Below are 27,921 nucleotides of genomic sequence, written 5' to 3'. Positions count from 1 at the left end.
AATGCAATACTATTTACTGGATTAGACAAAAAGAGCTAGGTTCTACACTCTGCACATTTTCAGCTAAGAGCTTTGCCTCAGGATGTAATTCCAAGGGACGGGACAGCAAGGCTTCCTCTTCAGGGGTCAAGGAGCAGTTTGCAAAGACATGACCTAAGGGTCGCATCTCCTAAAAGTCCTAGTGGTCAGCTTGTTTGGCTTAGGACCCCATTCCAACCTCCAACCTGGGAGCCTTTCCCCTCCACATAACTCTCCCCACCAAGTCAGAACAGGCTGCCCCAGAACCCTGACTCAGGTACCAAGAGAGAGGTTGTGTTTGAACCCCTCTGGCGGGTTAGCAGATGTCTCTTTCCCTAACGGAGATGCTCTTTTCTATGAAACAGATTCTGGTTTCACAGCAGCTGGACAGCAGGGAGCCTGGATTTGCTTCTCAGACTCGAAGTGACCTCAGCTGGGGAGAGCTGGCTTTATCCCTTGTGCTTGTTGCAGCACCAATGGCCAGGGTTTCTAGGATCCCAAAGAGCACACGAGGATATACCAGAGTCAGAAACAAGCCCCAGACTGTCTCATGTATTGAATTTGAGTTACCACATGTACTTCAGATTCTGTTACATCTCCCTCAGCAGAAGGGGGTGAAGTGAGGGGCAGGAGCGGGTGGGTGACTAAATCATCTTCCACTTATAAAAAAAAAAAATGAAGTTCAAAAGTCTAAAAACTCCCCGTGGATAAATATTAAAAGAGTTTTGTGCTCACACTTTCATCCTCTTGAGCAGGGGACACCTCACACTTTACAAAGCCCTGCTGCACGCAGTGCTTCTTGTGGAGCTCACAGCAACCTGCCACTTAACGGGGGCAGATGTAAAGAGTCCCATTTTCTAGATGAGGACACTGAGGCCATGCAGCTCGCAAAGGGTAAGGAAAGCTGGAATTCAACCCCGGCCAAGTCCCGCGCCGTGCAGCATCACACTGACAGCTGGCTCTGGGAAGCGGGAGACAGACCTCTGCATCTTCACCGTTGTTTGGCCTCTGTTTGTGGAGCATCCCCGTCAGGCGGGAGGCCGAGCTTCACCTGGTTTTCCAGTTGGCTGAGCCGCTGTTTCACTCTCATCTGGGCGGCACTGTACTCAGCCAACAGCCGTGCAAACCTGGTCTGCAGGGTGTCCAGGGAGGACTCCAGATGCTCCACTTTCTCCTCGATGCCCTGGGGGTCCACCCCGGCCTTGGCCAGCTCCTCGTCGATCAGGTTGTCCTTCATCAGGATCTGCCGTCCCTTCTCCTCCAGCGCCTTCTTGGCCTCAGGGTACTCAGTGAGCGCCTCCATCAGATCGTCCCTGGAGAGGCAGAACAGGTCCGAGTAACCGAGGCTCCTGATGTTGGCCGTCCTGCGGTTCCCCGACTTGCTCCCCTTGATGTTCAAGATGCTGATCTCGCCAAAGTAACTCCCATCGCTGAGGACCACGAACTGGGTGACCCCATCCTCAGCCACCACAGCCAGCTTGCCCTCCTTGATGATGTACATCTCCCTCCCTATGTCCCCCTTCTTGCAGATATAATCCCCGGGGCTGAACACCGCAGGCCGCAGCTTCAGCACCAGCTCCACCAGCAGCCCTGCCTCGCAGTCCTGGAAGATGCGGACCTTCCTCAGGGTGTCCAGGTGCACGCTGATGGCGATCTCGGCCCTCAGCTTGTCGGGGAGGCACTTGAGCACCTCCCTCTCATCCACCGTCTTCTTGTTGGCCCACAGGTAGTCGAACCACCGGATCACCCGTGTCTCCAAGTCCTTGGTCACCTTGCGGAATTGCATGTACTGCTTGACGGAGTCACTCTTGGCCTGGAACTCAGCCTGCGAAGCGTTCATGTGCGAGATCATGGAGCCCACGTTGCCCACAATGGTGGCAAAAATCAGGACACCCACCAGGAAGTCGAGGACCACAAAAAGATACTCCTCATCTTTCACGGGGGGTGGGGTCTCGCCGATGGTGGTCAGGGTCAAGGTAGACCAGTAGAGACTGTAAATGTACTTCCTGGAGAGGCGCCCATACTCTGGGTTGGAGATGTTTGGGTAGACCCAGGAGTCGGTCCCGAAACCAATGAACTTGGAAATGGCAAAGTAGAGGCAGGCGTTCCAGTGGATGATGATGAGGATGTACAAGACCAAGTTCCCAATCCTGAACATGTTGGGGTAGTTGGTCCTCGTCTCCGTGCGGTCAAAGAATTCAAAGAGCCGGGCCAACTTTAGTAGGCGGTTGAACCTCAGTTCTGGGTAGTTCATGCCCAGCTTAAAATAAGCCAGGTCCGTGGGGACCAGGGACAACATGTCCAGCTTGAAGTGCAAGGTCTTTGTGTAGTGCTTCCACAGCCGGTTGGCATCCGTGACCAACAAGCCTTGCTCCAGGAAGCCTGATGAAGAAGACAGATCACGTGGGCATCAAAGAGGCCTTTTTATGACCATGGCCCGCAGAAAGGTATCTCACCTCAAGACCACACAAAACCTGGTTATACATATATAAAAGAAACAACTTCCACAAACCACACATACCATTACTACAGGAAATGCACTCTGGTATTTTCTATTCAACGATCTAATCTATTTTATTCAATTACAAACACAGATCAGTCAGGTAAATTTGAATGTGGATTGGGTATTTGATGGTAGTAAGGAATGCTTATTAAATTTTCAGAGATAAATGAAAGTTATACTTAAAAAATGGGACCCTAATTAAGGTTAAATGCTAACGTGGTTACTGTCTGAGATTTGCCTTAAAAAACTCCATACAAGACCAGGGAGTGGGAGGATAAATGAAAAAAGATGAGCAAAATGTTGATAACATTTGGAGCTGGGTAAGGGTATGTTGGGATTCATAACACTACTGTCTCAGTTTTGTATATGTTTGAAAATATTAACAATAAAAAATTTGAGGGCTTCCCTGGTGGTGCAGTTGTTAAGAATCTGCCTGTCAATGCAAGGGACATGAGTTCGAGCCCTGGTCCGGGAAGATCCCACGTGCCACGGAGCAACTAAGCCCGTGCACCACAACTACTGAGCCTGCGCCACGACTACTGAGCCTGCGCTCTAGAGCCTGTGAGCCACAACTACTGAAGCCTGCACGCCTAGAGCCCGCAACGTGAGAAGCCACCGCAGTGAGAAGCCCATGCACCGCAACAAAGAGTAGCCCCCACTCGATGCAACTAGACAAAGCCTGCACGTAGCAATGAAGACTGAACGCAGCCAAAAATAAATAAATTTATGAAAAAAAATTGAAAACACTGGTCATGGCCTAGCAAACTGACTTTACAAATCACTGATGGCGTATGACCCGTCTTTTTATTTTTTATTTATTTATATTTATTTATTTTTTAAACTCTATTTATTTATGGCTGCATTGGGTTTTTGCTGCGGTGCGTGGGCTTCTCATTGCGGTGGCTTCTCTTGTTGTGGAGCACGGGCTCTAGGCGCACAGACTTCAGTAGTTGCAGCACGCAGGCTCAGTAGTTGTGGCTCACAGGCTCTGGAGCGCAGGCTCAGTCGTTGTGGCGCATGGGCTTAGTTGCTCCACGGCATGTGTGATCTTCCCAGACCAGGGCTCGAACCCGTGTCCCCTGCATTGGCAGGCGGATTCTTAACCACTGAGCCACCAGGGACGTCCTGCAACCTATCTTTTTAAAACCTTGCCCAGGAGCACAGTGGTTTTCCTTTCTGGTTGCACATTACTGTCACCCAAGGGGCTCTGAAAACACATGAAGCCTGGGACCCACCTTGGTCTGGAGATGGGCTGGACCTTGGTAGTCGTGAAGCGTTATTACTGGTGAAATCCACCAAATAGGCCATGACCTGCCGTCTCCCTTCGTCCCTCTCTCCCTTCCTTTCTCTCCCTCCCTCTTTCTTCCTTTCTTTCTTTCATTTTCAAACATGCAAAAGAGTGCAGAGACTAATGTAACAAATGCTTCTTAGATCTGGGTGAGCAACAGCAACACACCAAGGGCTCTGTAAGTCACAGAGCTGGACCTGTCCCCAGAGTTTGGTCCCATAGGTCTGGGGCATCTCTAACAACTTTCAGGTGATGCTGCTGGTCCAGGGCCACACTTCGAGGGCTAGACCGAGGTAGGACTGCCCCCTCTGTGAAAAGCAAACATCAAGTTTGTCATCACATGTTAGGGACACCTGGCTTCACAGCTCCCCATCCCCTATTTGTTTGGTTACACTCGTGTTTATTGAGTGCCTAGATCATTACATTGCACTCGTGTGCCTTGGGACTCCTCAACACCTCCTTAATAATCTTGTCTCAATTCTGACTATTTTTTCTCCTGGAGTATGATCCATGGCCTCTTGGTGTCTGTGCCTACCTGTCCCCCTCTCTCTCCCAGCCTTCTGCTGAATCTTAGATTGCCAAGGACAATACCAAGCACAAAAAGGGGTGGGGTCAATGTCTGGGTGAGGGCTGCCTGTCCCACCGAAGCCTGATTGATGCAGGGAGTCCCCCCAACCAGTCAGCCACCCACGGGGCTCTTGCATCTCCATAGGCTCGTGTAACCATGGAGTGGCAGGCCACCAGGACTGGCCAAGTCACCCAGGCAAGCCTCAAGCTGTGTTCTTGAGATCTTCTAAGTTATGATGCAGGGCACTAATTCTGGAGCAGGGGGGCCACCCATCTGGCCTGCTGGGTGGTGACTGTGGCCTTTAGGCTGGCCACTCAGCATCTCTGGGCCCCAGTTTCTAAAGCAGTAAGATGGAGATAACCATGTCTACACTTCTCGTCTTCTGCAGCAGTTCTCATGAGAAAACAAGACGTGCTTGGAATGCTTTGTACACCATGAAGCCACCCTGAGGTTTTGCTGTGATCCAGTGGTTTTTGCATCCACAACCATGGCACAGTTTTTAGTTTAAAACTCTTGGAAATGACAAGCAGGGCCTCCGCCAGCATATGTGATGTCTTTGTGAAAATAAGAAAAAGGAGGCCCAAGGAGGCCCAGCTTGGAGACTGAGGCATGGGTGGGGCTTTAGCCCCCACTCACAACTAGAGGTAATCTTGTTACCGACTGGGGTCCTCGGACTCTTTAATCAACAGAAATTGATAAGAGTCCAGATGAGGAATTCAGGCCTTTATTGGGACCCATGCTGCAGCACAAGGGAGCGAAAACAATAGCAGGTGGCCTTGCTTGCTCCCTGAGGGGTGGGAGCGAGCTTGTCCCTTAAAGGATATGGGGGTGGGTTGGTGGGTTGGGCTGGAGGGGGGGGCTTAGGTGGTCTGCACATACATGTAGTTATGTTTAGTCCTTTACAGATTCTTTGTGTCCTGTTGCTAGAGGAGATGTTTGTCTAGTGGCAAGTGCAAGCACTCTGGTAGAGGGTCCCAGGTCCCAGCCTGTCTTAATCGAAGGAAGTCATATCCCTCTAGGCCCTGTTTTAGATTTTAGTTCTGAAACTAATATACTTTTAGTATATTACACCTCATCTAAAAGCCATGGGGTAACATGCCCTGGCTCCTCTGACTGTCCAAGAAGAGGAACTCCAAGGGCTACCATTCTGGATCTCCCTGAACCTGCCCTGTGGCCCCCAGGTGGCCCCCGAACCATGCTGTGGGGTCTGCGGCCCTGGGCCCACTCACCTGTCCGGGCTCGGACTAGCACATCGAAGCCATAGAGGAAGTCGGCTGAGTAGTCCAGGACCAGCCAAAGCATCAGGTGCTCAGACTGAAGCTCATCAAAACAGGCCCTAAACAAGTGTGAGAAGCGGCAGGTGTGTAGCGGGGAGGGACCAAGGCGGGCAGCAGCTCTGTGCTACAAACCTGGGGTCAGCTCATCCCGCTAACAGCCCAGCCCACAGGGTTGCACCCCAGCATCAGCATCCCAGCCCCGATGAGGGGACCCAGGCTCTCAGAAGCTTTTCTGTCTCAAGGTCACCGAGCTCCTAAGAAGAGCTGGGACTGACCCCAAAGAGTGGGCCCCGTTGCCTCACAGCAGTAGCGACAAGACTGCTCCCCTCCCCTGGCCGGGGAGCAGTTTATCCAGGCCTCAGATGAAGGGGCTGAGAACTTGCCCTTTCTGGGGCCTTTAAATGCCAACAAAGATATAACAATTTCTGAGAGATTAACAACAGAACAAGCCACATCCGTCCCCACAAATCAGCAGTTTGGGAGCGCCCCGAGGCCCCGGCCGCCCTCACAAGAGCAGCAGCTCACCCTGCATCCCAACCGGCTCAGAAAACCCAAAGCCCACAGCCAACAGCCTGAAAATGTCGCCTAGCGCCTGCATCCCTGTCCTGCAGGTCAGCTCAGGAGTGACCCAGCCCCTCCCACTTGCCCTCAGAAGAGCAACGGCTCGCCCTTGCATCTTCCTCCTGCAACTCCATCAAGGAGGCTCCAAGGTGCCAGGACCATGGTTTCGATCTCAAAGCCAGGCCTCCACCAGTGCTTCAGGGAACCCAGGAGGAACTTAGGCACATGCAGCTGGATGGTGGCTGCCAGGGACTCAGAGCTCTGTGTTGAGGCCCCGTCCCACGCCCCTACCTGCAAACAAGCAGACACCAGTTGTAGAAGATGGGCACGGCGATGATGGTCAGCCAGTGATAGTACATGTTGTTGGAGGGGTCCACCACGGTGGTGTCCTTCTTCTTTCTGGAAACACCGACACACAAGCAGCACAGTGTGCTGGAAGACCACAGCTTTGGAAAGGCTTAGAGACCCGGCCTAGCTTAGAGACCCCAGGGCAACTGCGGGCTTCAGCTAGAGATGGCTTCCCAGATAGGGTGCGGTCAGTCCCAGGGGGGTCACATGGGTGTCCCTGTATGGGTGCCCCCACCCAGGCTGGGAGCAGGGCAGACTCCGAAGGCCTTCTCTCCCAGCTCAGCGCCCCAGGAAGCCACCGGTGACTACAAAATGACAGTGATGACATTCCCGTGTCCTGGGGTATCATCCATAGCCTTCAGGGTGCTGAGGAGGAAACTGGAGCAGTGATGTTGGAACCACCTCGGGGAGCTCTGTGAAAATGCCAGCTCTCAGGCCCAGCCAGAGCCCTCCAGGACTGGGGTCTGGAAGTGTGCACTTAATCACTGTCCTGGGTGGTTCTGAGACAGCTCCTCTCTGGACTGAACTTGGGAGCTTGGGAGCCCAGAGCTCTCCCTTGGGAATGTGCTCTTTCCACCTCACTAACTGCAATCGTGCAGATGTTCTAAAGACATTTCCTGCCTCTCCACCAAAAACCACCAACCTGGGAATCATCGAGGTATGTCAGCCAACACTGAATGGAAGAAATAGCTTAGGGTGCTTTCGGTGTTTATTTTCAGGATTTTCGGAGGATTGGAATTTATAAGCGGTACTGGAGATCTTTCTTTGGGTCCACGTGTCTCCTCCCCCACCCCATCTGCCCCCCATGCCCGCCTAGGCCTGCAGAGCTGCTCCCGCACCCCAGAGGAGACCCTGAGCTGCCTGTTTTCACCTCAACTCAGCAAGTCCGAGATCAGCAGCTGATTAACTGGGCTTTGGACGTTCCCAACACTCATTGCCACTGGGTTTGGATTAAAGTTTGTGAATATAGTGTTTTCTAGTACCCAGAAAAAGGGCTCCGCGTACTCCACTGTGTGGACGGCCACCTTGTGGGCAAACAGAATGCCCAAGGGGAGGGCACCGGAGCAGGCTCCCAGGGAAGCCCCGAACTGCTCACCTGAGGCTGGAGACAAACCTGCCTACCTACAAGCCCCCCTGTGGGCTCCCCGACCTTCCCTGCAGAACGAGACCCTCACGTGATCTCAGCAGGCCTGATCCCTGCCTGAGACCAACTCCTTTTCTGTAGCCCTAAGCAGCCCTCTCTCCAGGGCTGACCCTAAGGCCTGATTGCATCTCTCTCCTCCTCAGGGCCAGGGCCGGGTGGTGTGGAACCAGGCCTGCTGTGACATGGAACCCCCTCTTTGGGGGCAGTTTCTCCCAGTACTTACTCCTCCTTTTTTTGCTCTTCCTTTTGCTCTTCCTTTTTTTCTTTCTCCTTTTTCGCCTTGTCACTGGATGACACAGGGTGACATTTAGCAATCTTCATATACCAAGGTCATTACCACGGGGAGAGGGTAGGCCACAGTGACACGGGGGAGAGGGCGTGGTGCAGGAAACTAATCTTTCTAGCACACTGGGATGAAATGAGGTTGTTTGTTTCATGAATAATATCATTATTACTGAAGGGGGAGGGTACCACCTCCACTGAAGTATCCATTGTATACATTGAAATGTACACAACGGGTCAGTCTAATATTCTACAATTTCTGACCTATTTCCGTGAGTCCCTAGAAAGTCACAGCAGCTTGAGACTGGAAACTTTTGAGGTAATGGGAAATAAACCCAAATCCACACCTTTACGGTGGAAAAGTCACTCAGGGTTTTGGGAGTCACATGGAACGCTCTTTGTTCTGAGGAAAGGGGGTGGCTTTTCCGTTGTTCTGGGGTCACATGAAAACCTGGCCCTTGATGGGAAAGCCAGGGGACAGAAAGGAAGCAAGACCCTTAGGCAGGCACAGGTGTGCTGTGCAGCAGCAAGTCTTCAAGTCGTCTGAGGCAAATGCAGCCACGCTCAGACGCTTCCAGACTTTGCTGGATGTGGCGTTGCAGGTGGGGCCTCGCCCTCCTGTCTGCATCGGCAGGAAGGGCCTGTAAGGGCAGATGTTTCCTCAACGCACAGCTTTGCTCTGCTTCCCCTTCTTTATTGCACGTCCTTCATGGGCTGGACACAGTTACAAGGGTTACCTATTAACGGTTACAGTAGTCCTGCAAGGCACGCATTATTACCCACTGAACAGCCGAAGAAACAAAGGTGGAGGGTAAAAGACCCTGCCTGCCTCAGGGCACCCCCGGAATCACCCGCAGGCCCTTCTGATTCCCCTGTTCCTGCCCCTGGAGGAAGGAAGGGCTGAGAAATAAGTGTCTGCTAATTAAACACTCGTTGAAAAGGACCAATGCACTTTACACAGCACTTCCCCAGGAAATAATCAAAGGTGTGTGCAAACATGCATACAGAAGAATCATCACCACCGTTATTTCTAAGTCACAGCACAAACAATCTGATCATACACAGAGGAAATTCTTCATCAACCACAGAATTCTATGAGGCCACTTACGACGAGGTTGTGGAAGAAGGGGAAAATGTTCCTCAGATTTCGCTAAGTTAAAAAGTAGACTACAAAAGATTTTCTAATAATAGCTGTACTAGTTTTCTGTTGCTGCCAGAACAAATTACCACAGACTTAGTGGCTTAAAACAGCCCAAATGTATGATCTTGTAGGTCAGAGATCTGGTAGGGGTCTCATCGAAGTCAAGGTGTCGGCAGGGCCGTAACACTTTCCGAAGACGCTAGGGAAGAAACTGTTTCCTGCTCACTTGGATTGTTTGCAGAATTCAGTTCTTTGCAATTATAGGACCAATATCCTCATTTTCTTGCTGGCTGCAAGCTGAGGACATTCCCAGCTTTTAGGGGCTGCTGCATCCTTGGTTCATGGCGCCCTTCCTCCATCTTCAAAGCCGGCAACAGCGGGTTGGGTCCTTCTCAAGATGCCATCTCTCTGGGAAAGGTTCTCCACTTTTAAGGATGCATGTGATTCGACTGGGTCCACCTTGATAAGCCAGGAGAATCTCCCCATCTCAAGGTCCTTAAACTTCATGACATCTGCAAACTCCCTTTCGCCATGTAAGGTAACATAGTCACAGGATGTGGGGATTAGCATATGGGCACCTCCGGGCTACCTACTACAGTCTTCACTGGCCCTCAAAGATTTCCTTGCATCCCATGTGCAAAATGACTTCACCCCCATTCCAAGATCCCCCAGCCTCATCCCATTAGAGCATCAACTCAGAGTCCAAAATTATCATCCAAGTCTCATCAGTTCAGAAGTCCCAAATCTCATCATCTAAACAGGTGTGTGGGAACTCTGGGTGTGAATCATTTGAGACACGAGTCCTCCCTACCTGTGGAACTAAAGAAACGAATCACCTCCATAAACACAGGAGAAGGCACAGGACACCAGGTGTAGATATTCTAGTTCAGCAAGGGAGAAGAAGATGGGAGGACAAAAGGAGTCAGTGGTTCCAAGTGACTCGAAATCCAGCAGGGCCATGGGCCAGTATGTTTCAAGGCCTGAGAATAAACCTCTATAGCTCATGACTCCGCCCTCAATCATCCTTCCTTTTTCATGAAAGGTAGCCCCTGCTTGTAGCTGAGTAGTTTTTTATCAGCCTGCTTTCTGCATCTAGAATTTAGAGGTCTAACAGTTCTCCCTCATTTTATACTGTTTCTATCCTTCAGCTCCAAGCTGGCAGCGTTTCTGCTGCCATAAAATCTTCTAGACCTTAATGGGTCATGTATACCGGAGGGATCCACTCCGCTAGACAGAGGCTCGTCCACAAATCTTTCTGAGAAATCTCTTCTCTATTTTTGGCTTCTGGTGAGATGAGCCGTGGTTCACACCCTCGGTCTCTTCAGAGGGTCTTTTATGTGACTGAAGACTCAGAGCTTTTGATCTTCGAGTTATCAGCAAGAGTTCAGCCGCATCCTCTGCTTTTGCCTGAAGGCATGCTTTCCTGACAGTGACTTTTTAAAACTTATTCTCTTTTGCCATCTGAGCAGGCTGAGAACTTCCCAAGTCATCAAGTCTTGTTTCCTTTTCATTTATCAGTTCTTCCCTCAATTTCTTTCTTAAGTTTTACCATCAACAGCAAGAATAAACCAGGCTGCACCCTCAGTACCTTAGCTTAGAAATGTCCTCAGCTAAATATTCAAGCTCACTGCATACGAATTCTGCTTCCCCCATACTTGTGGGACATAATCCCGCTCAGCTTTTTGCCACTAAACATGAATCCTCTTTCCTTCAGGTTCTAAAAGCCTGCTCCTCACGTCCTTATGAGCCCTCACCAGCAGCGCCCCTAAAGTCCAGGTTTCTACTAATAGTCTGTTTCGACCATTTAGGTATTAAGTATGTAGGCAGCTTAGGTTTTTCTCTGTAATGCTCCCCATTTTTCCTTCTGAACCCTCACTGCTATAGTTTTTTTTTCTGATGATTGTTCCCCACTTCTTTATATCTTTATTGGAGTAGAATTGCTTTACAATGGTGTGTTAGTTTCTGCTGTACAACAAAGTGAATCAGCTATATATATATACATATATCCCCATATCCCCTCCCTCCCACCCTTCCTATTCCACCCCTCTAGGTCGCCACAAAGCATCGAGCTGATCTCCCTGGGCTACTGGTAGAGTCTTTAACATTCATATGTCTTTTAACAACCTGTTCAAAGCAATCTAGGCTTTTTTAACAAAAGCATGCTCCTTAAAATTCTTCTAGATCCTGCCTAGGGTCAATTCTGAAGCCACTTCCACATTTTAGGTATTTGTTACAGCAGCACTCCACTTCTGGGATCGAAAGCTGTGTTGTTGATTTTCTACTGTTGCCATAACAAATTACCACAAGTGTAGTATCTTAGAACAACCCAAATTTATTCTCTTACAGTTCTGGAGATTGGAAGAAGTCATATAATCTGACTGGATGAAAATCAAGGTGCCCTCAGGCTGTGTTCCTTTTTGGAGGCTCTGGAGAGAATCTGTTTCCTGCTCACTGGGACTGCAGGCAGAATCCAGCTCCTTGAAGCTCAGGACCAAGGTCCCTGTTCTCCTGCTGGCTGTAGATGGAGGGCTATCCCTGGCTTTTGGAGGCTGCGGCATCCATGGCTCAGGCCTCCCTCCCCACTTCCTCCATCTTCCAAACCAGCAATGACAGGATGGTCCCACTCACACTGCGAATCTCTCCTCCTTCCGTCTCATATCTCTGACTCACTCTCCTACATCCCGCTTCTGCTTTTAAGAACTCATGTGATTACACTGGGCCCACCTGGATAATCCAGAATAATCTCTCCATCTGCAGGTCCTTAAATTTAATCACATTTGCAAAGTCTCCTTTGTCATGTAAAATAATCTACTCACAGGTTCCAGGGATTAGGATGGAAACATTTTTGGTGAGGTTGTGGTAGTGAAATTACTCTGCTTCCCACAGTAGTCAATATTGATTGATCATTTACTATGTACTCAGCACTTCACATGTATTAGAATAGTCTTAACACAACTCTGTAAGACGCCAGTTACAATCCCTATTTCACAAGTCGGGAAACTGATGCACAGAGAGGTCAGGTAACTTGCTCAAGGTCACAAAGCTCTTAGGTGGTTGAGTTGGGATGCAAATGCACTTAACCAGTACATACATTAAACATATTGCATCTGTCTATGTATCTGTGTATCTATGTATCCATGTATCTATCTATTCAATATATATGCCTAGAGAAAACTTGGAGAGATATTTGCCAACATGTGAAGAGGGGTTGTCTCTGATAATGGGGTTCAATTGCTAACGTAAAGTGTACTTTTTTATGGGTGTATGCTCGTGGGTGCTTTTCTGTGTTTTCTAAGTTTTTGACAATGAGCATATTAATAAACTAAGAACAAAAGTTGTTAGAATCTTTAAATGAGAAGAGCAAGGACACTCATCCATCCTCTGTTCTCTTGAATCTACTGGTCTTTCTGCAGCTGAAGTCTTAATGTCAAGTCACCAGCAGAGGGAGCTGCCCACAAGCTTATCGGGCACACTTAGCCCTGCTGGGAGTTTAATTACACCAGGCTCTGTCATCCTTGTTCAGGATTTGTGGCCCCAGGTTACAAGCTTTGGACTTTCCTCTGGCTACCAACCTGCTGAGGGCCTAGGGAAGACCCCGTGCCATCCAGCTGTGTCCCGGAATCCACCCAGCACTGCCCCAGGGGACCTACACAGAGCTACACAACGAGGCTGGTTTTGGCTGAGAACAGATTGATCGGGAGAAAGAAACTTTCAGAACCCATGGGACTAAGTGAAAATGCTAGAAATGTGGTGGAAGAATGGGGGAAGGTGTCCACAAGAATTACTTGTGTATCTTTGTACCCAGGTGGCTCCATTTGGGGGCAGCCCCCAATGTTGTCCCTCGGTCCTTGGCTGCAGTGTGCACCCACGATATGAGCCCATCGGAAAAGATTTATAAGAGCCTGATGTAGCTGACGGCATCCACACCATCCTTGCCCACATCCCAGCCCCAGGATGGAGAAGCCTGGAGACCCACCCACAAGACCTCTACCTATGGTTTCTGGTGCCCTGAGCCTTGCCTGACTGCGGGACTCAACACCAGGTTTCCAAGGGCATCAAACACATATCACAGTAGCTATCATTTTGCAGATTAAATCATTTCATTTTTCTTGACTGTTGGCATTTGGATCTCTGGATTTGATGTCCCAATTTATGTAAACAAAATGCAACTAAGGGGGAGAGGATGGGGGAGGGATCAACTGGGAGTTTGGGATTAGCAGATGCAAACTAGTATATATAGAATGGATAAACAACAAGGTCCTACTGTAGAGCACAGGGAACTATATTCAATATCCTGTGATAAACCATAATGGAAAAGAATCTGAAAAAGAATATACGTATGTGTAACTGAATCACTTTGCTGTATTCCAGAAACTAACACAACATTGTAAACTCACTTCAATTAAAAAAATACATTTAAAAAACAAACAAAGAAGCCCCCAAATGCAACTAAGGTTCACGGAGGGAAAATGGAAAGAAGTTCTATCAGAAGAACAAAGGGAAATAACAAGAAGAAGCCTCGGCACAGTTCTCGGTCGGCTGGAAGTCAAGGAGTTGGCATTTCTTGGCTGATACGGATGGTTTTCCCCCCTAAGCTCCAGCTGAGACCCCCCTCCGCTCCTACCTCCACGGTGTTCTAAAAAGGAAGGCTGGAGAGCGGGGCACACACACACACACACACACACGTGTTCACACACAAACATGGTCACACACATACGCACACTGTGTGCTTGGGCTCTTGGGTGAGGCTGCCAGAATCACACAGCAAACTGCTCTGCCCGCTCGGCACCGGGTGGCAGGAAGGGATTTCGGTGGGTCACGGTTTCAAGAGGCTAATCTCTGGCACTATTTAAATCTCCTCTTTCCACTGTCCCGATCACGCCCTCCACATTGGCCTGAATTGGCTTGAAGACAAGGGCACTTCACCGGCACACAGGAGCCTGAGGATGTAGAATGGGAAGTGCATTCTCATCATGAAGGAGGTTTAGCCACTGCTCTGTAAAGGGACTCCAGCTTTGCACCTTCAGACACATAGCAACAGAGGTGTTAGCATTGAAAATGTTTACCGAGCCAACCCCTTCTCTTTCTAGATGAGAACAATGAGAGACACAGAGATAAAAGGACCTGCCCAAAGAAGTCACACAGACCAGGTCCCTCTCCCCATTTGTCCACGGGGATGGGTTTCCAATGGAAGGAGCAGGACCCTAGAATGGTCTGGTGGGGTTTGGGGGAGGTAGCAGTACAAAGCTGGGGTGTCTACAGGGAGGTGGTTGGCCGCAGGGAGTGGGAGGGAGCAGAGGTACTCACTCCTTCTCTGAGTTGTTGCAGGCATTGGTGTTGCTTCTGGCCAGGGGCCAGTCACTGCGGGGAGGTGAAGAGAGCACAGCATGGGAATCTGAACTCAAGTCCAATTGCTGGGGACCCCTTGCCCCCAGGCAGTTATTCTGGGACTCCCATCCCCTGTCTCACGGGCCTTTCCACACAGCTTGAACAGAGGGAACTGTTATTGTCAGGGACAGACATTGTTTTGTGACTAGTTAGTGTTGGTGAAGGGGAGAGGATGAACACCTGGGTAAACTGAGGCTTCTGAATAACTGAGGATTAACTCTTTGAATCCCACCCAGCATCCTAGCCTCGATTCCTCTCAATGTCCTCCAGTTTTAGCACGTGCCAGTCAGTGGGCCAGGCGCTATGGGGGGGGGGCACAGAGACCACCCGGCGCGGTGCCTGCCCTTAGGTGCTCCTGGGTGAACAGGCCAAGCTCCTTGGACCAGAATGGACATAGTTAGCAGCACCTTGCTGCCCCCTCTGCAGAGACATGGCTGTCACAGGGCCCTTCCCTTGGAAACCCCATCACAGGGGCCGCTTCCAGTTCACAGGACAAAAAAATGGACTCTTGGGCTTCCCTGGTGGCGCAGTGGTTGAGAATCTGCCTGCCAATGCAGGGGACACGGGTTCAAGCCTTGGTCTGGGAAGATCCCACATGCCGCAGAGCAACTAGGCTCGTGAGCCACAACTACTGAGCCTGCGCGTCCGGAGCCTGTGCTCCGCAACAAGAGAGGCTGCAATAGTGAGAGGCCCGTGCAGCGCGATTAAGAGTGGCCCCCGCTTGCCGCAACTAGAGAAAGCCCTCGCGCAGCAACGAAGACCCAACACAGCCAAAAATAAATAAATAAATTAAAAAAAAAAAAAAAAGGACTCTGGGCAGAGCTGCCCCAGGTTTCAGCCCATCCTCCCCCTTCCCCTGCCCCACATTCATCTTAGAACTCCAGGGCCTGCCATCCCAGATCTATGTGAGAATCTGGTAGAAGGCGGGGGCTGGTTTCACAACCAAGCACGTCTACTGAAAGCTGGATTGGGCAGTACTTGGTGATGTTCTTTAGGAAAAGGCGTGATCTCCCTGAGCTCACCTGCCAGTTCACACCTTTGACAGCTGGTTTTAGAAAGCCAGCCTGGCCTCACAGGGCTAGAGGGCAGCTTGCCTGTCTGTGGTGACTGCAGACCATTCACAGGACAGGAGACCCCGGGGCCCAGAGCCAGCTGCTGGTGACACTCCAGCTTGACTCTCAGGGCACCTGTTCTATGATGTTGAACATCCAGCCAAATGCCTTTTTGGTACTTCTACTCATCCCTCCCAAGCCTCCCTCTCCCCATCCAGGATGTGGCTCTAACTGCTTGTTTCAGGATTGGTTCAGATCATCTAAAATTCCCCTGGGGAATCAAAACTGTGAGATTACGGAGGAAAGTTTAGCTCTCTGGGGTGCAGTCGCCCGTGAGCTGCACCATAATCTGCCATAATCTCATCGGGCCAAACCCACAGGAGAACTAAGACCCATCTCTGCATACACTTTGCTTTGCTGATGGGACTTGGCCTTGAAAATTCAAAGTCTTCTTCCCCCAGGAAGCCTCCCTGATTGATCTGCTCCCATCCTGCACCTATGCATTCACCTGCCCACTCTGAACCTTCCAGCAAGTGACCAGGCATTGGTGGCATAGTTGGGGCCTGGTTCTGATGGGGTCATCCCTCCATTAATCTGGTCATATAGGGAAATGGGCAGAGTCTAATGTTCATCTCCATGAGTCTAAAGTTGTGGGGAAGAAGTTTGATCAATTAAGCCAAGGAAGTCTTTGCTTGCCTAAAAGGAACTGAACCAGCCTGGCTGGCTTGCTAGCAAACCTCCTTTCCTCCCCCACTCTTTCCTCCTCCTCCACCCTCCCTTCGTCCTTAGCTGCCAGCCCTCCTGTCTTTCTGGCTCAGCAGCGAACAGCATGTGGGCCTCGTGGTCCTGGTACTCCCTCACAGCCTGGGATGCCTGGCCCTGGGAACCTGGGATGGCCCTGCACACATCCAGCCAGCACCCAGGCCCTCCACGGTCCCCTTCCCACAGCCCAGGGAGCCCGAGGGTTTATAGTCCAAGCTCATGGGAAAAGGGAGCCTGAGAACGCTGCTCCACTGGGCCTCCGGCTCTCAGCCAGAGATTCTCACACCTTTCCCCAGCAGAGAAGACTAATGTACATCTCCTAATGTCTCTGGCAAGACATCTCTTTGAACTCTCATAATTTATCTTAAATACGCTTGTACATTTTGCAATGCACTGCATAACCTGTAATAAACATAACCCCCTGCCCCAAATCTGGAAATAAAATCAAAGCTCCAAAAAGATTCATCTGTTTCCCCTGAGGCTTCATGGCCTTTACTCCCCAGGGGCTTTCTTTGCCTTTTCGAGGGGCCCGCAACCGAGCCCTTCTGTTCCTTTGACTCCAAAACAGACAGCATTTTCTCTAGCAAATTATACAGGGACTGTCTGTTCTGCAACAGTCATGCTTCTTTTTTCACACTTTACGTCTTCTAAACCCTGGCATAACCTAGAGAATTCAGCCAAAAGACCTTTTCAAGCCCCTTTTTCCTTAAAACAGGTTCTGAGCAAGTGTCCTCCTGTTTGTGAGGCTGAGAGGAGGTCTGCTTCCCCTGAACGTGTTACCTCTTCTCCCCCAACTGCCCCAAGGGTCCTAAAGAGACCCTCTGCTGTTCAGCAACAATGGATTCAACCCACGGTCGCCCAGTGGTCTCCCCGCCCACCAGAGGCTGGGGTGACTTCTCAAGAACACGAGAAGAGGGGGAGGGGAGGCAGCAGCTCTGTGCGGGGGTGGGGGCAGGGGGATTGGGGGGTGTCAGTCCAGCCCCTGCAGATTTCTCTACTTGCAGGCACCACTGGGCAGGGGCCGTGCAAGGTGCTCAGAGCCCTTGTTCTGCAGACCCTTCTACTGAAAAGCAGACACTCTCCTCATCCCCCATCCTACTCCCACCTACTGTGCTCCCCATGGTTCTTAAACCAACCTGGGGCGAGGATGGTTCCCCTTCAAAGTTCTAACCAACCTTTGGACCTTTTCCCCAGAAGAATGTACGTATACCCATCCATAAAATTGTGGGCACCATCTAGGTACTCCCTGAGGTTCGTGGTACAAAAGCCCCAGTTTTTTAGCAAGGTGGGTCACAGTGCAAGGTGAGTAGGATGAGGGTCCTTTAACGGAGAGATTGGTGAGGCTAACGTCCCGGGTGCGATTCTGAGAGCACCAACTCCAGGGGGCGCTAGCGGGAGCTCCGCGGAGGACATGGTCAGCTGCCCATGAGGCTGGGGCCTCCGGTTAAAGGGTTTCCGCTCCCGCAGGGCTTCTTGGGCTCATGTGGAGACTCCTAGAGCATGAGTGTTCCCCCAGGACAGACCCCTTCTTCAGGGAACAGCTGAGGGACTGGTGCTCCCGGCCACCCGGGGGGCGGCGGGTATCCACGCTGCATGGAAGGGGCAGCAGGTGCTTCCCTCCCCGTTTGGGGCAGGCAGCCCCGCCTCCCTTACCTTCTCCCTCTGTCTGGAGGCTCCTGGCTGCCCGCGTTGTTCTGGACATGGCTTCCGCGGCTGGACACCTCCTTAAGCTCGGCTCCGTGGAAACGCTCCAGGGAAGAGTCAGGCCTCTGGTCCTCGTGGCGTAAGTGCCTTGCGGCCCAGGCACGCAGCGAGATGATGAGGCGTGACAACCTGGAAGGGCACAGACCCGCAGCGAGGGCGGTGTGGAAGGAGACGGAAGCCCCCTCCCAGAGGGCTGGGGCAGGGGCAGAGATGCCGGCAGGATGTGGGTCCCAGGGCCGGTCTCAGGTTTGCACGCCACCCCCTGCCCCCACTCGCCAGAGCCTTTTCTTCCCTCCACCTCTGCCACCTGGGACGGAGCTTCCTCCATAAGGGACATTTCTTCATTATGGCTTTGTCCCTTTAACACCTGGACTCCATCAAAGGCACGATCCTGCCAATGGGCCATTTAGCAAGCTTTTCTGCTCATCTTTCCTTCTGCCCCATGTAGAGCTCTTTGTTACGACAGGTAAGCATAGGAACAGTAAAAAAATACAATTTCCGAATAGTGATAAAATTCAGAGCAAGGTATAAAGGAACAAGCACCCAGATACAACCTAGGTTCTTTCCCCAACCCTTGTCCTATGAATTGCTCTTCATACAAACTCTTGTTTTCTCCCCATCCCTGTGCAGAAGTTCCTATGCAATGTGCCCTGACCTCTCTCCTGGAGCGGACACCACCCGGGCCGCAAGCACCTGAGACCAGGCAGTCCACACGCCCAGAGCTCATCTTAGCTTCAGTTTTCTGTAAAAAAGCTTCCCTCAGCCCTGCCTCTTGCTTCCCCGTCTTGGCCAGGGGGGAACGGAAAGAGAGACTCAACTATTTCTTGGAGTTCAGCTTTCCTGACTGGGCACCCACTGTGCACGCCACTGTCCCCAAGAAATCAGTTCTGAGCAACCTGGCATGGAGTCATGAATTGTCACATACCTTGATCCCCATCACACACTTGTGACCATAGCCTAAGGGAATAAGTTGAAGTGAGGCAACATCCCACGAACAGAGATGCTTACAGCGGCTGCTGCAGATGAATGGCAAGGTGCCTGCCCAGCCCAACCTCTCTGCTCTGACACTCCCCACACCCACGTCCTCCCTCTGCTGAGGGAGAGAAGCAAGGTCATACTCCCCGGAGCTCCAGCCTCAGCCAACAGGCTCGGGGATGGACGACTGACCCACAGAGTCACTCAAGCCTCGGAACTAAAAACCACTCCAGATGGGGTTGGGTGTTTCAACTCAGGATCATATGGTGAAGGCTGTGTTCAGCCTGTGCCTGCTGAGGTGTGAGCAGAGAAAGCCAGAAACGTAGGAGGCACGCAGGCAAAAAGCACACAGATCATGAAATGCTGCTAGAGAAACGAGAGAGGGAAGGCAGCTGCTTCCCCACGGCCCCTTATGAGCCCCACTGGCTCCATTTCCACAAGGTGGCCTGGATCTTAGCTTACACCAGCCCCTGCCCCAGCCCTACCCTTTTCATTTGAGCTAGTTGAAGGTGTTCTCTAACTTACGATCAACAGGCCTTTTATTAGTAAGATATTTTATTAGTAAGACAAAAAACACTGGAAATCACTTAAATGCCCAGCTGTAAGTGGCTAGTGAAATAAATAATCCTCCACAATGAAAAACATGAAAAATAACTAGATAAATTAATTTTTTTGCAATACTCTTAAGCAAAACCTGTAGAACACGTGACTGTATGAAACTCTGGCTTTGGTAAAAAAAAAAAAATATCAGTGGAAGGAAATAATGAGCCCAACGTTTGTTGAGCGCCCGTCGTAAGGCAGCGCTGGGCTCTGCCGCAGCCCTCATGTTACTAGATGCATCTTTAGATGAGATGTGAAAGGTGAAATGACTTCCTTCAGGTGGTACAGCTACTGAAGCCGGAGGACAGATGTCATCAGAAGGGAGACAGAGCTCGGAGCCTAGGTAATCTTCCAAATACTTTTGCGAGGACGTAAGCTATGAAGTCTAGACCCATACGAGTGAGGACCTGCCAGGGGCTATTTCCGACAGAGCCACGATTGCCCTCTGTGTGCCACCGTGATCCACCCAACGGTCTCCCACGGCTGGCTGATCTTTCCTCTGAATTCTTTTCTGAAACTTCTCTGGTTGGCTTTTTTTCCCTTGAATTCTTCCAGAATTGAGCAAGTACCTCAATATCACTTTTTATGAGAGCAATTTCAGATAGAGGCAGTTTTTCTTAGACTTTTCTGAGCTCGGAACACCTGACCCAAGAGGAAATGACTCCCTGATAGATTTCTGACTCCGCTTCTCCTGCCCCTTTCTTCTCCAAATCTGCAACCCTACCCTCAACCACCATTTCTTCCTGAGACTTATCTACCTTCTTTCTGCCTCCGTCTGCCCTTTCCCAAGGTGAGGGCTGAGACCGGTCGGTTACCTGGCAGGCCCCTGGCTGGTGAAGGAGCTTCGCTTGGATTCAGCCAGTCCTCTGGTCTCCATGGTGATGCCTTCTTGCAGTTCTGACGGTGTCTCCTCACATGGCAAGTGGGTCCTAGGAAATCAAATACGCAGCAAGCGAAATTGATTTCAAGCTCATCCTTGACATTGATTTCCAACCTCCTGGACACGTTGAGGACTGAGATGGCCAGATGCCCTGCTTAAAGAGGAAAGCTACTGTCACAGATCCTCACCCCAGAGCTCCCCACTTCAGTTCATACTCCAGCAGCAGCCAGCAGGTCCTGGCTTTCAGGAGAAAGTGGCTTTTCCTTTATGACAAGGAGGCTACTGCCCATAGCCCAGGTGAAAAGGGCAAGCCAGCAGCAAATGGTCCTTATTAGAGCACTGGGGGCGGGGTGGTGGGGGGGAGGTCCCGGGCCTGCATCTGGAGCCACAGCAGCTGTTTCCATGCAAGGATTCCAGAACAAGGATTTTGGTTCACACACATCTCTGCATACTGAGATCCTATCTCCTAAAGTTGGATCAAGTGCCGTCTCCTTCAGGAGGTCTTCCCTTGCCCCCTGTCGTAGTGTGTGGGTACTGCAGGAGCCCACTGGTTAAGAGGAGGGTCCGGCCATACTGTAAGGAATTGGCCTAGCCCTCCACGTGCATTTGTGTAGTGCTTTCAAATGAAAATCCATTTCTGCTGTGCCCTTTTGCCAAGCCCTAACCTGTGTCCCCTGTAATGCAGAGGGAAGTGGGGCGGGGACCTCACCTGTGCAATTCAGGGCGAAAAGCAACAGCACCCACAGGACAGGTGTCCACAGCTCAGTCTGAGCATCAGCAGAGCCTCGTGTTTGTTGAACTTCCTGGAATAAGACCTCTCTGCTGGGGTGTAATTTTCCTTTTTTCCCTTTCTTTTAAAACTTCCTAGGGCTGAAGTTTGATCAGCCTGATTAAAAGCCATCCAGGCATTGGCCTCCAGGGATTTGCATTTCATTCTATGAGTCTTGGAGAGCCCAGGCAAGACAAATTAATTCGATCACGTGACCTATTCCAGCCTAATCAGCCTTCTTAACAAGGTGGCAACACGGCTAAAGAAGCAAGCAAGAATTAATGTCAGGGCAAAGGCTCTATCTCTCCCCAGTGAGTGATTCGAAGTCAGAATCCCCTATCTCAGCCGCCAAGCCGCTGCCTCTTCCTTTCTGCAACCTCCCTGCCGTCTCCAGCATGGGGAGCTCACTACCATTCCATGGCTCCTCCAGGTCTTCTCTGCACAGCCCTGATTGCCGGCAGGTTCTTCTCTCCCTCAGCTTCCCCATATCGAGGATACGCTTTTTTTTGCTTTGCTGGAACCACATGGAGTCAGGCAACTTCATCTTCTAAAAGACCGCCTTCCATGAAGGGACAGCTCTCACACCTGTGCTGCCTCGTTTTTCCAGGCTAGACGCATCAGCTCACCCAGGCTTTCCTCATCAGGTTCAAGTCTCTTCCCTGTCATGGTCATTCTCTTGTGAGCAGGTTCCTGTATTCTTGCCTGACTGGGCACAGAGACTGAGAACCACCCTGCTGTTACTGGAGCCCAAGACATGCTTTTGGTACCCCATCACCAGCTACCATCATCCAAAACCCAATGTCTTATAACATGTGCTGCTGCTAAGCCAGAAGGCCTTGTCTTATGCATGTAGAATTGATTTGTTGGAAATAAGTATTGGACTCTCCCATTTATCTGAGTCACTTGATGTTTTGGCACCCTTGGTATGCAGGGTCCTCCCAACTCCGTCTCATTCACAGATGTGATACCCGAAGTATATGCCATTTATTGACTGCTTGCTGTATGTCAGCCACATACATTTGATCACTTAATCCACATAAAAACTGTATGAGAGGAAAGTGAGGTTCAGAGAGGTTAAGTAACTTCCCCAAGGTCACACAGCCAAGCGGCAAAGCGGAGATTTGTATGCCATTCCATCTCCTTTCAAAGCCTGCTCTCACCTACTCCATGAATCTGCCTTCTGTTTTCATATATGGCACTGATTAAAGCAAAAGTTGAATAGGACACAGCTGAGAGCTGAGCCCTGTGGCATGCCACTAGAGACATGGCTCTGATTCCCCTGGCTGCACTAATGTGGGCATGGCTTTTTTATTTCCAAACCGCCTAACTGAATTCTCTATACTCATAAGAGACCACTCACACCTCATCCTTATACATATGAGAGACCCTACCAGAAGCCCTGCTGCAGTTAGGAAGCTACAATACCCTTGCGCTTCTAATATTCTGCGTACTACAAAGGTGGGAATGCATGTGCAAGGCACCCGGGTCAGTTACAGGAGGAGGAGGCGGCAGGGCGACAAGTGAGTCCATCTCTCCAGTGCCTGGATCCTAGCAGCTGGCATGCTTGGGGATGGGGAGTTGGGGTGCGGGCAGCAACTAACACCTGGGCTCTAGCTCTGCCACAGAACGTGTGCCTGGAAGATCTAGAGGCAATCCCAGGACGAGGTGTTCCGTCCCCACCAGCAGCTCCCTCCTCAGGGAGCTCTAGGCCCCGAGCAGGCGGCCCAGCATTTCTGCCTAGTCTGGATTCTGTTCATCGCGGGGGGAGTGGGGGGGGGGTACATCCTGAGACCAGATTTATTTGCATCAGCAGCAAAGGACTCAATGCCCACGACATCAGGGCTTGTGGGTGGGTGAGAAGGGCAGAACTCACCCCAGATTTCAAAGCAGGCCTGCAGCTGGCAGCAGTGAGAGCGACTGCAAGTGGCCTGGACCTTTGACACCTACATGAAGGGGAGGCGGCGTAGTGGGGAGCCCGGAGGCCTGGGTTCGAATTCCTACCCCAGCACCTATTAACTAAGTGTACTGTGGGTTGGTCACTTACCCTCCCTGAGTTTAATTTTCCTGGTCTTCGAAAAGAAAACAAAGGAAAAATTGATTTCATATTGATTTAAGTAATGGTCAAACACACAAGTCCAGAAAGGCACATTTAGCTGTGAAGAATAGGAAGGGTCTTATACGATGTAAGTTCAAGGGACCCAAGGGGCCTTTTCTTCTTGATGCCTCTCCCCACTTGTTTCTTGAGGCCCAGAGTTCTACCCTGCTGTCTTTCTCCCAGCTCCATAGTCTCCACCCTCGTTAAATGCCTGGGGGAATTTAAATAGCAAACCCAATTAGTTATTCCTCAGAGAAACTGATTTTATGAGGTAAATGGAAGGGGAGATTGGCTAGGAGGAGAGGAACCAAATGTCTGAGGTGATATTTTGTGTTCCCAAGGACACACAGGTACTGCCAAAAGGGAGAAACTTCTGGCAATCAGTGCAAGATCAGGGATCCAGAACCTCCCAGGGAAATACAGAGGCAGGAGAGAGCGCGGTCCAGGTACTGTCCGGCCGGGAGCTGGCTCAGGACTCGACAGGCTTCGGTCTCTGTAAAACAAGCAGATCAGGCCAGGACAACATGAAGTTGCCTTCTATCCGCAGTCTCCGGTTCTCTGTGGTGATGGTGCCTTTGCAGGAAGAAGCCCTGTGAAGTTAGTAACTAGCAAGATCAAGGGCAACTGGTGAAACAAAATGAAGTGACTGTTTTGAAAGACAAGGTCATTTTCAACCTGTAAAATGAAGCTACTGCAAGTGGCCTGGACCTTTGATGATGATGAGCTCAGATGATGAAGATGAGCTCAGAAGCTCATCTTCTGAGTTTATTTATACAGAGGAATTAATGTCCACAAGGTGAAGCTTTTTCGTCACTGGGAGGGAGCAGAGGTTCTCATCAGAATGGGAACTGGTGATTAACTTTGTGCTCTGTGGATCTGGTGTCTTCTTTCACTGACTTTGGGGACATAAGAGGAAACAGAAGTGGCCTTTTGGAACAAGGGTGGAGAAGATGATACCTTATTTTACTTTTCCTGATCTCAAGCCCTGAGGAACTAGAGTGATGGGCAGGTACTGCCCCGGCCACGTGTGACCAGGGAACTGAAGTCACTGCATTTTTGTCTTGGGTCCTGGGGAAGCAGGTTGAAAATGGTTTTCTTTTGTGGAAATTGCTTTGGGCTCTGTTCAGGGTAAAGCATGAAGAAGTCTCCTTCTCTGTAGGACACAACCCCTTATGCCCAGAAGCTCACCTAAAATAGCTACACTAGGAGACTGATCTGGGGTTTGGGGTGCCCTCGGTCCCAGCTGCAATTCTCTGTGGCAGACTGTGAAGCCTTTCTCGATTGCAGTATCTGCAAAAATATGCCAGCCAGCTCTCAAATAACTGAGTCAACCAAACAGATCTAAATAGGAAAAGCAAAATTCAAGACATTTTTATTTCTGGTCTTTTCAAGGTGTAAAGTTAATTTTTTTGTTCAAAGGAAACATCTTCATCCTTCCTTATGACTCTTCACTAGGAAAATGGGCCCAATGATTTAAAAAGAGAAACAGAAACCTGGGTCTCTAACTTGGTGAAAGACCTGGGAGGCGGGATGTCTCAGGGGTCGGGGAAACGATACTCCCTGCCTTGGGGGGCACTCAGCAAAGGACCACACTAATGCATATGTTCCCAGCACAGCTGTGTGACATCATTGAGGATAAAGAGTGATTAATATTTAAGGACACACATTCATAATTATTTCTCCCAAAAGTTTTCTAAAAGGATTGGAATTTCAAGGCAAAGATCTACGATTTGTTCAAACAGCATTTCCTCCCTGCAAATAGTGATGTGAAACTTTAAAAATTTTATGTGACTGTGCCAGAGTCCTTGGCTGAAATCAATCTTACAGGGAAAACTAGTCTGTGAATTGACAGATGTTGGGCTGCTCTGGGAAGCAGGGGAGGGCTCTGGCCCCAGGCTTCCGGCCCAAGGCTGCTCCCCCCAGCCTGAACTCCTATTCTCAATCTTTGGTGATGCTAAGGAGCCATTCTGGAAACTTCTGTCTGTTAACCCACTCCTGCCTCCATGAGATAATGCTTCTCATGAAGGAAGCATTTTTCCTCTCTCTCCTTTTGAAACCTCTCAAGTGTTTCCACGGGATTCTGTACTAATCTGTCAACAAGCTTTTACCACGTAGGTAGCTGGGCACGGCCCCAAGTGGAGCTCACTGAGACCCGGCTAGTGGTCAGGCTGAGACAGCCTGATGTGGGCACAGGCAGGAAATGGCCCGTTCCAGGTGTCGGGACAGCTGGGGCCATCTGAGGTCAGAGGAGGTGAAGAAGGCTTCAGCTGGGACGCCAGAGAAGGCCCATAGGAGGGACAGCATCTCCAAGACCCGCAGTGAGCACCAATTAAGCTCTCACTGCATGGCAGGGGTACTCTGTTTTACCCTCATTTCTGCCCTGAGGTCAGTACTAGTCCATTTTGCAGATGAGGAAACTGAGGCTTGGAGCTGTTGAGCAGCTTTTCAGAGCCACTTTTCAAACCCGGCAGTCTGACCCCGAGCCTGTGCTGTTGGTCACCACGCTGGCCTGGGGACGCGGGTGGGGGAGGGGAGGGCATTTGCTCACCCGTGAGATGGCAGAGTACTGTCCAAGAGCATCACTTCAGAGCACTGGCTGTGTGGACAACCTATCCCCGGAGCGTGCATGGACCCAATGTGAGCCCACAGCGAGGCTCTCGGAAGCCGGAGGCTCTTGAACAGCCCGCAAGCCAGACGGAGCTTGTCGGCCACCGGCCGAGGCAGAGCCAGGGCGAGTCGGGCAGAGCTGGCTCGTGGTGGTGTCGGGTCAAGCAGGCCTTCTGGGCAGGAGCCCCAGCCCACTCGCCAGGCCCGCCTTCTCACTGGGAGGAGCCAGACTGACACTCCAGGGACTCTGGAAGCTCCACGAGATGCTCTGGTTTTGTCCCGCTCGAGGCAAAAGGGAGCAATGGGGAAAAGTTCCATTTGCTTCAAATTCTTCTTGATCCTAACAGCTTCTTCCTTCTCCCATGGGGCCCAAGATCCCAGGAGCCTGATGCTGCCCAGGGAGCCTGACTTCCTGCTGTGCTCCATGCTTGGGACTTTTCTCCCCTCTACCGCAATCCTCTTTGAAGCCCCTCTTCAGGGGGTTTTATTAGCTCAGGTATGGGAAAGAAACTATTAACGCACACCGAAGTTTTAATAGCAGATAACTGTCCTAATAGTGTTCCTCTTCCTTTTAAATAAGGGCAATGCCTTAACCTAAAGGAAGGAGTCCTCAGTTGTGGAACACAAGTATTGACAGTCGGCCAGTTAGGAGGGAGAAATTTGAGTAGGGTGAGAATTTCTGATGCCCCTGAGTCTATCAAATTTCCTGGGTCCAAGCACCAACTTAAAAGAGTTGGAGGGAATATCTGTTGCCATGCTTTGAGATTTCCTTCCTTTGCCTGAATCCCAGAAGGTGGAGGTCCAAAGACTACGGAAGTTTGCAAAGATAGGGAAATTGCTGTCTATCACTTATTAGCCGAGTTGCTAAGGAGCTGGGACAAAGCACCTAGACATAGGAAAAACCAAATGTGCATTTGAGAGAGGAAGTGACATATATAAGTTAGTGAGGAGAAACGATGGAGGAGGGCCTAGTGCCAGGGATGCGAGGATTGAGGACTGTAATTGCACTTTTGGCCGTCAGATAATATGCAGTTTTCATGGGAGGGAGGTTTTAAGTGTTATATATGTGAGACAAAAATAACATAAATATTGGAAATAAAGCTTCTTCTTGTTCAACTCAATCAACTCACTGAGAATTTAAGAAACTTAAGAATGTAAGTCCATTTGCACCAAATAGATACTCTCCCATTTCCCATTTCCCAATGCTGCTCCATTTTGCAGTTGAAGAAACTGAGGCATGGAAGGGTTAGTGAGTTTTCCCAGGTCTACTAGTAAGTTAGGAACAGGGCTAGAAGTAGAACTCAAGGCCCCAGGTTTCCATGTGGCTGCCTGTGTCGGGATGTCACTGATGGGGCCGATGGCTTTGCTGGCAAGGCACGGCCCACTCCCCCCAGGTACATGAGCACGGCTGAGTCCTGGCCTTCTCCTGGAAGTGAGGGACAGTTAATCTGATCTGTACTCCACCCCAGTGCCCAGGGCAGTGGCTGGTGCACAGACAGAGCCCGATAAGTATTTGATGTATACAAGGGACAGTGTGGCAGTTTGGGGACATTTTTACAGTAGAATTTAATCAGCTGCATGTGAGTCTTCACTTTCTTGCCTCTAGAAAAAGAGTTACAAAAGTTATGTAACTTTTGGAGCCTCATTTTCCCACATCTCTAAAATGAGAATAAAAACTACTTCAGTGTGGGTTGTGAGGAGTAAGGGACATGGAAAATGAAGTTAGAAGGAGTGCTGTGAACAGAGCCCGCCCTCCGACCTGCGCTTGCCCACAGGCTAAGGCAGTCTTTCCCCCAGGTCTAGATCAGCTATGGAAATAACCTGTTCCAGGCACGAAGTTAAAAGCCCATCCTACCTGCTGAGGCCGTTCTCAATGCCATCGAGATCTCTGTCCGTGGTCCTTACCACGAGGTGGTGAGTCCTGGAAGGGTGGGAGTATTGGGTGCTAATCTTGGCCAT

At 50.4% G+C, this 27,921-nt stretch overlaps 1 protein-coding gene across 1 annotated transcript; it reads right to left on the bottom strand.

Moving 5' to 3' along the window:
* Nucleotides 1-1,009: 1,009 nt before the first annotated feature.
* Nucleotides 1,010-27,921, bottom strand: CNGA3 (cyclic nucleotide gated channel subunit alpha 3; the record flags this gene model as incomplete). The annotated part of the gene is made up of 8 exons (XM_082672777.1): nt 1,010-2,400; nt 5,607-5,713; nt 6,507-6,614; nt 7,931-7,993; nt 14,438-14,491; nt 17,986-18,165; nt 20,427-20,540; nt 27,818-27,921. 8 exons carry the CDS (start codon nt 27,919-27,921, stop codon nt 1,010-1,012), a joined length of 2,121 nt encoding a protein of 706 aa, XP_082528903.1.

This window comes from Grampus griseus (genome assembly GCF_964374135.1).
Source record: "Grampus griseus genome assembly, chromosome: 15".
NCBI lineage: Eukaryota > Metazoa > Chordata > Mammalia > Artiodactyla > Delphinidae > Grampus > Grampus griseus.
This window is presented reverse-complemented; position numbering and strand designations above follow the sequence as displayed.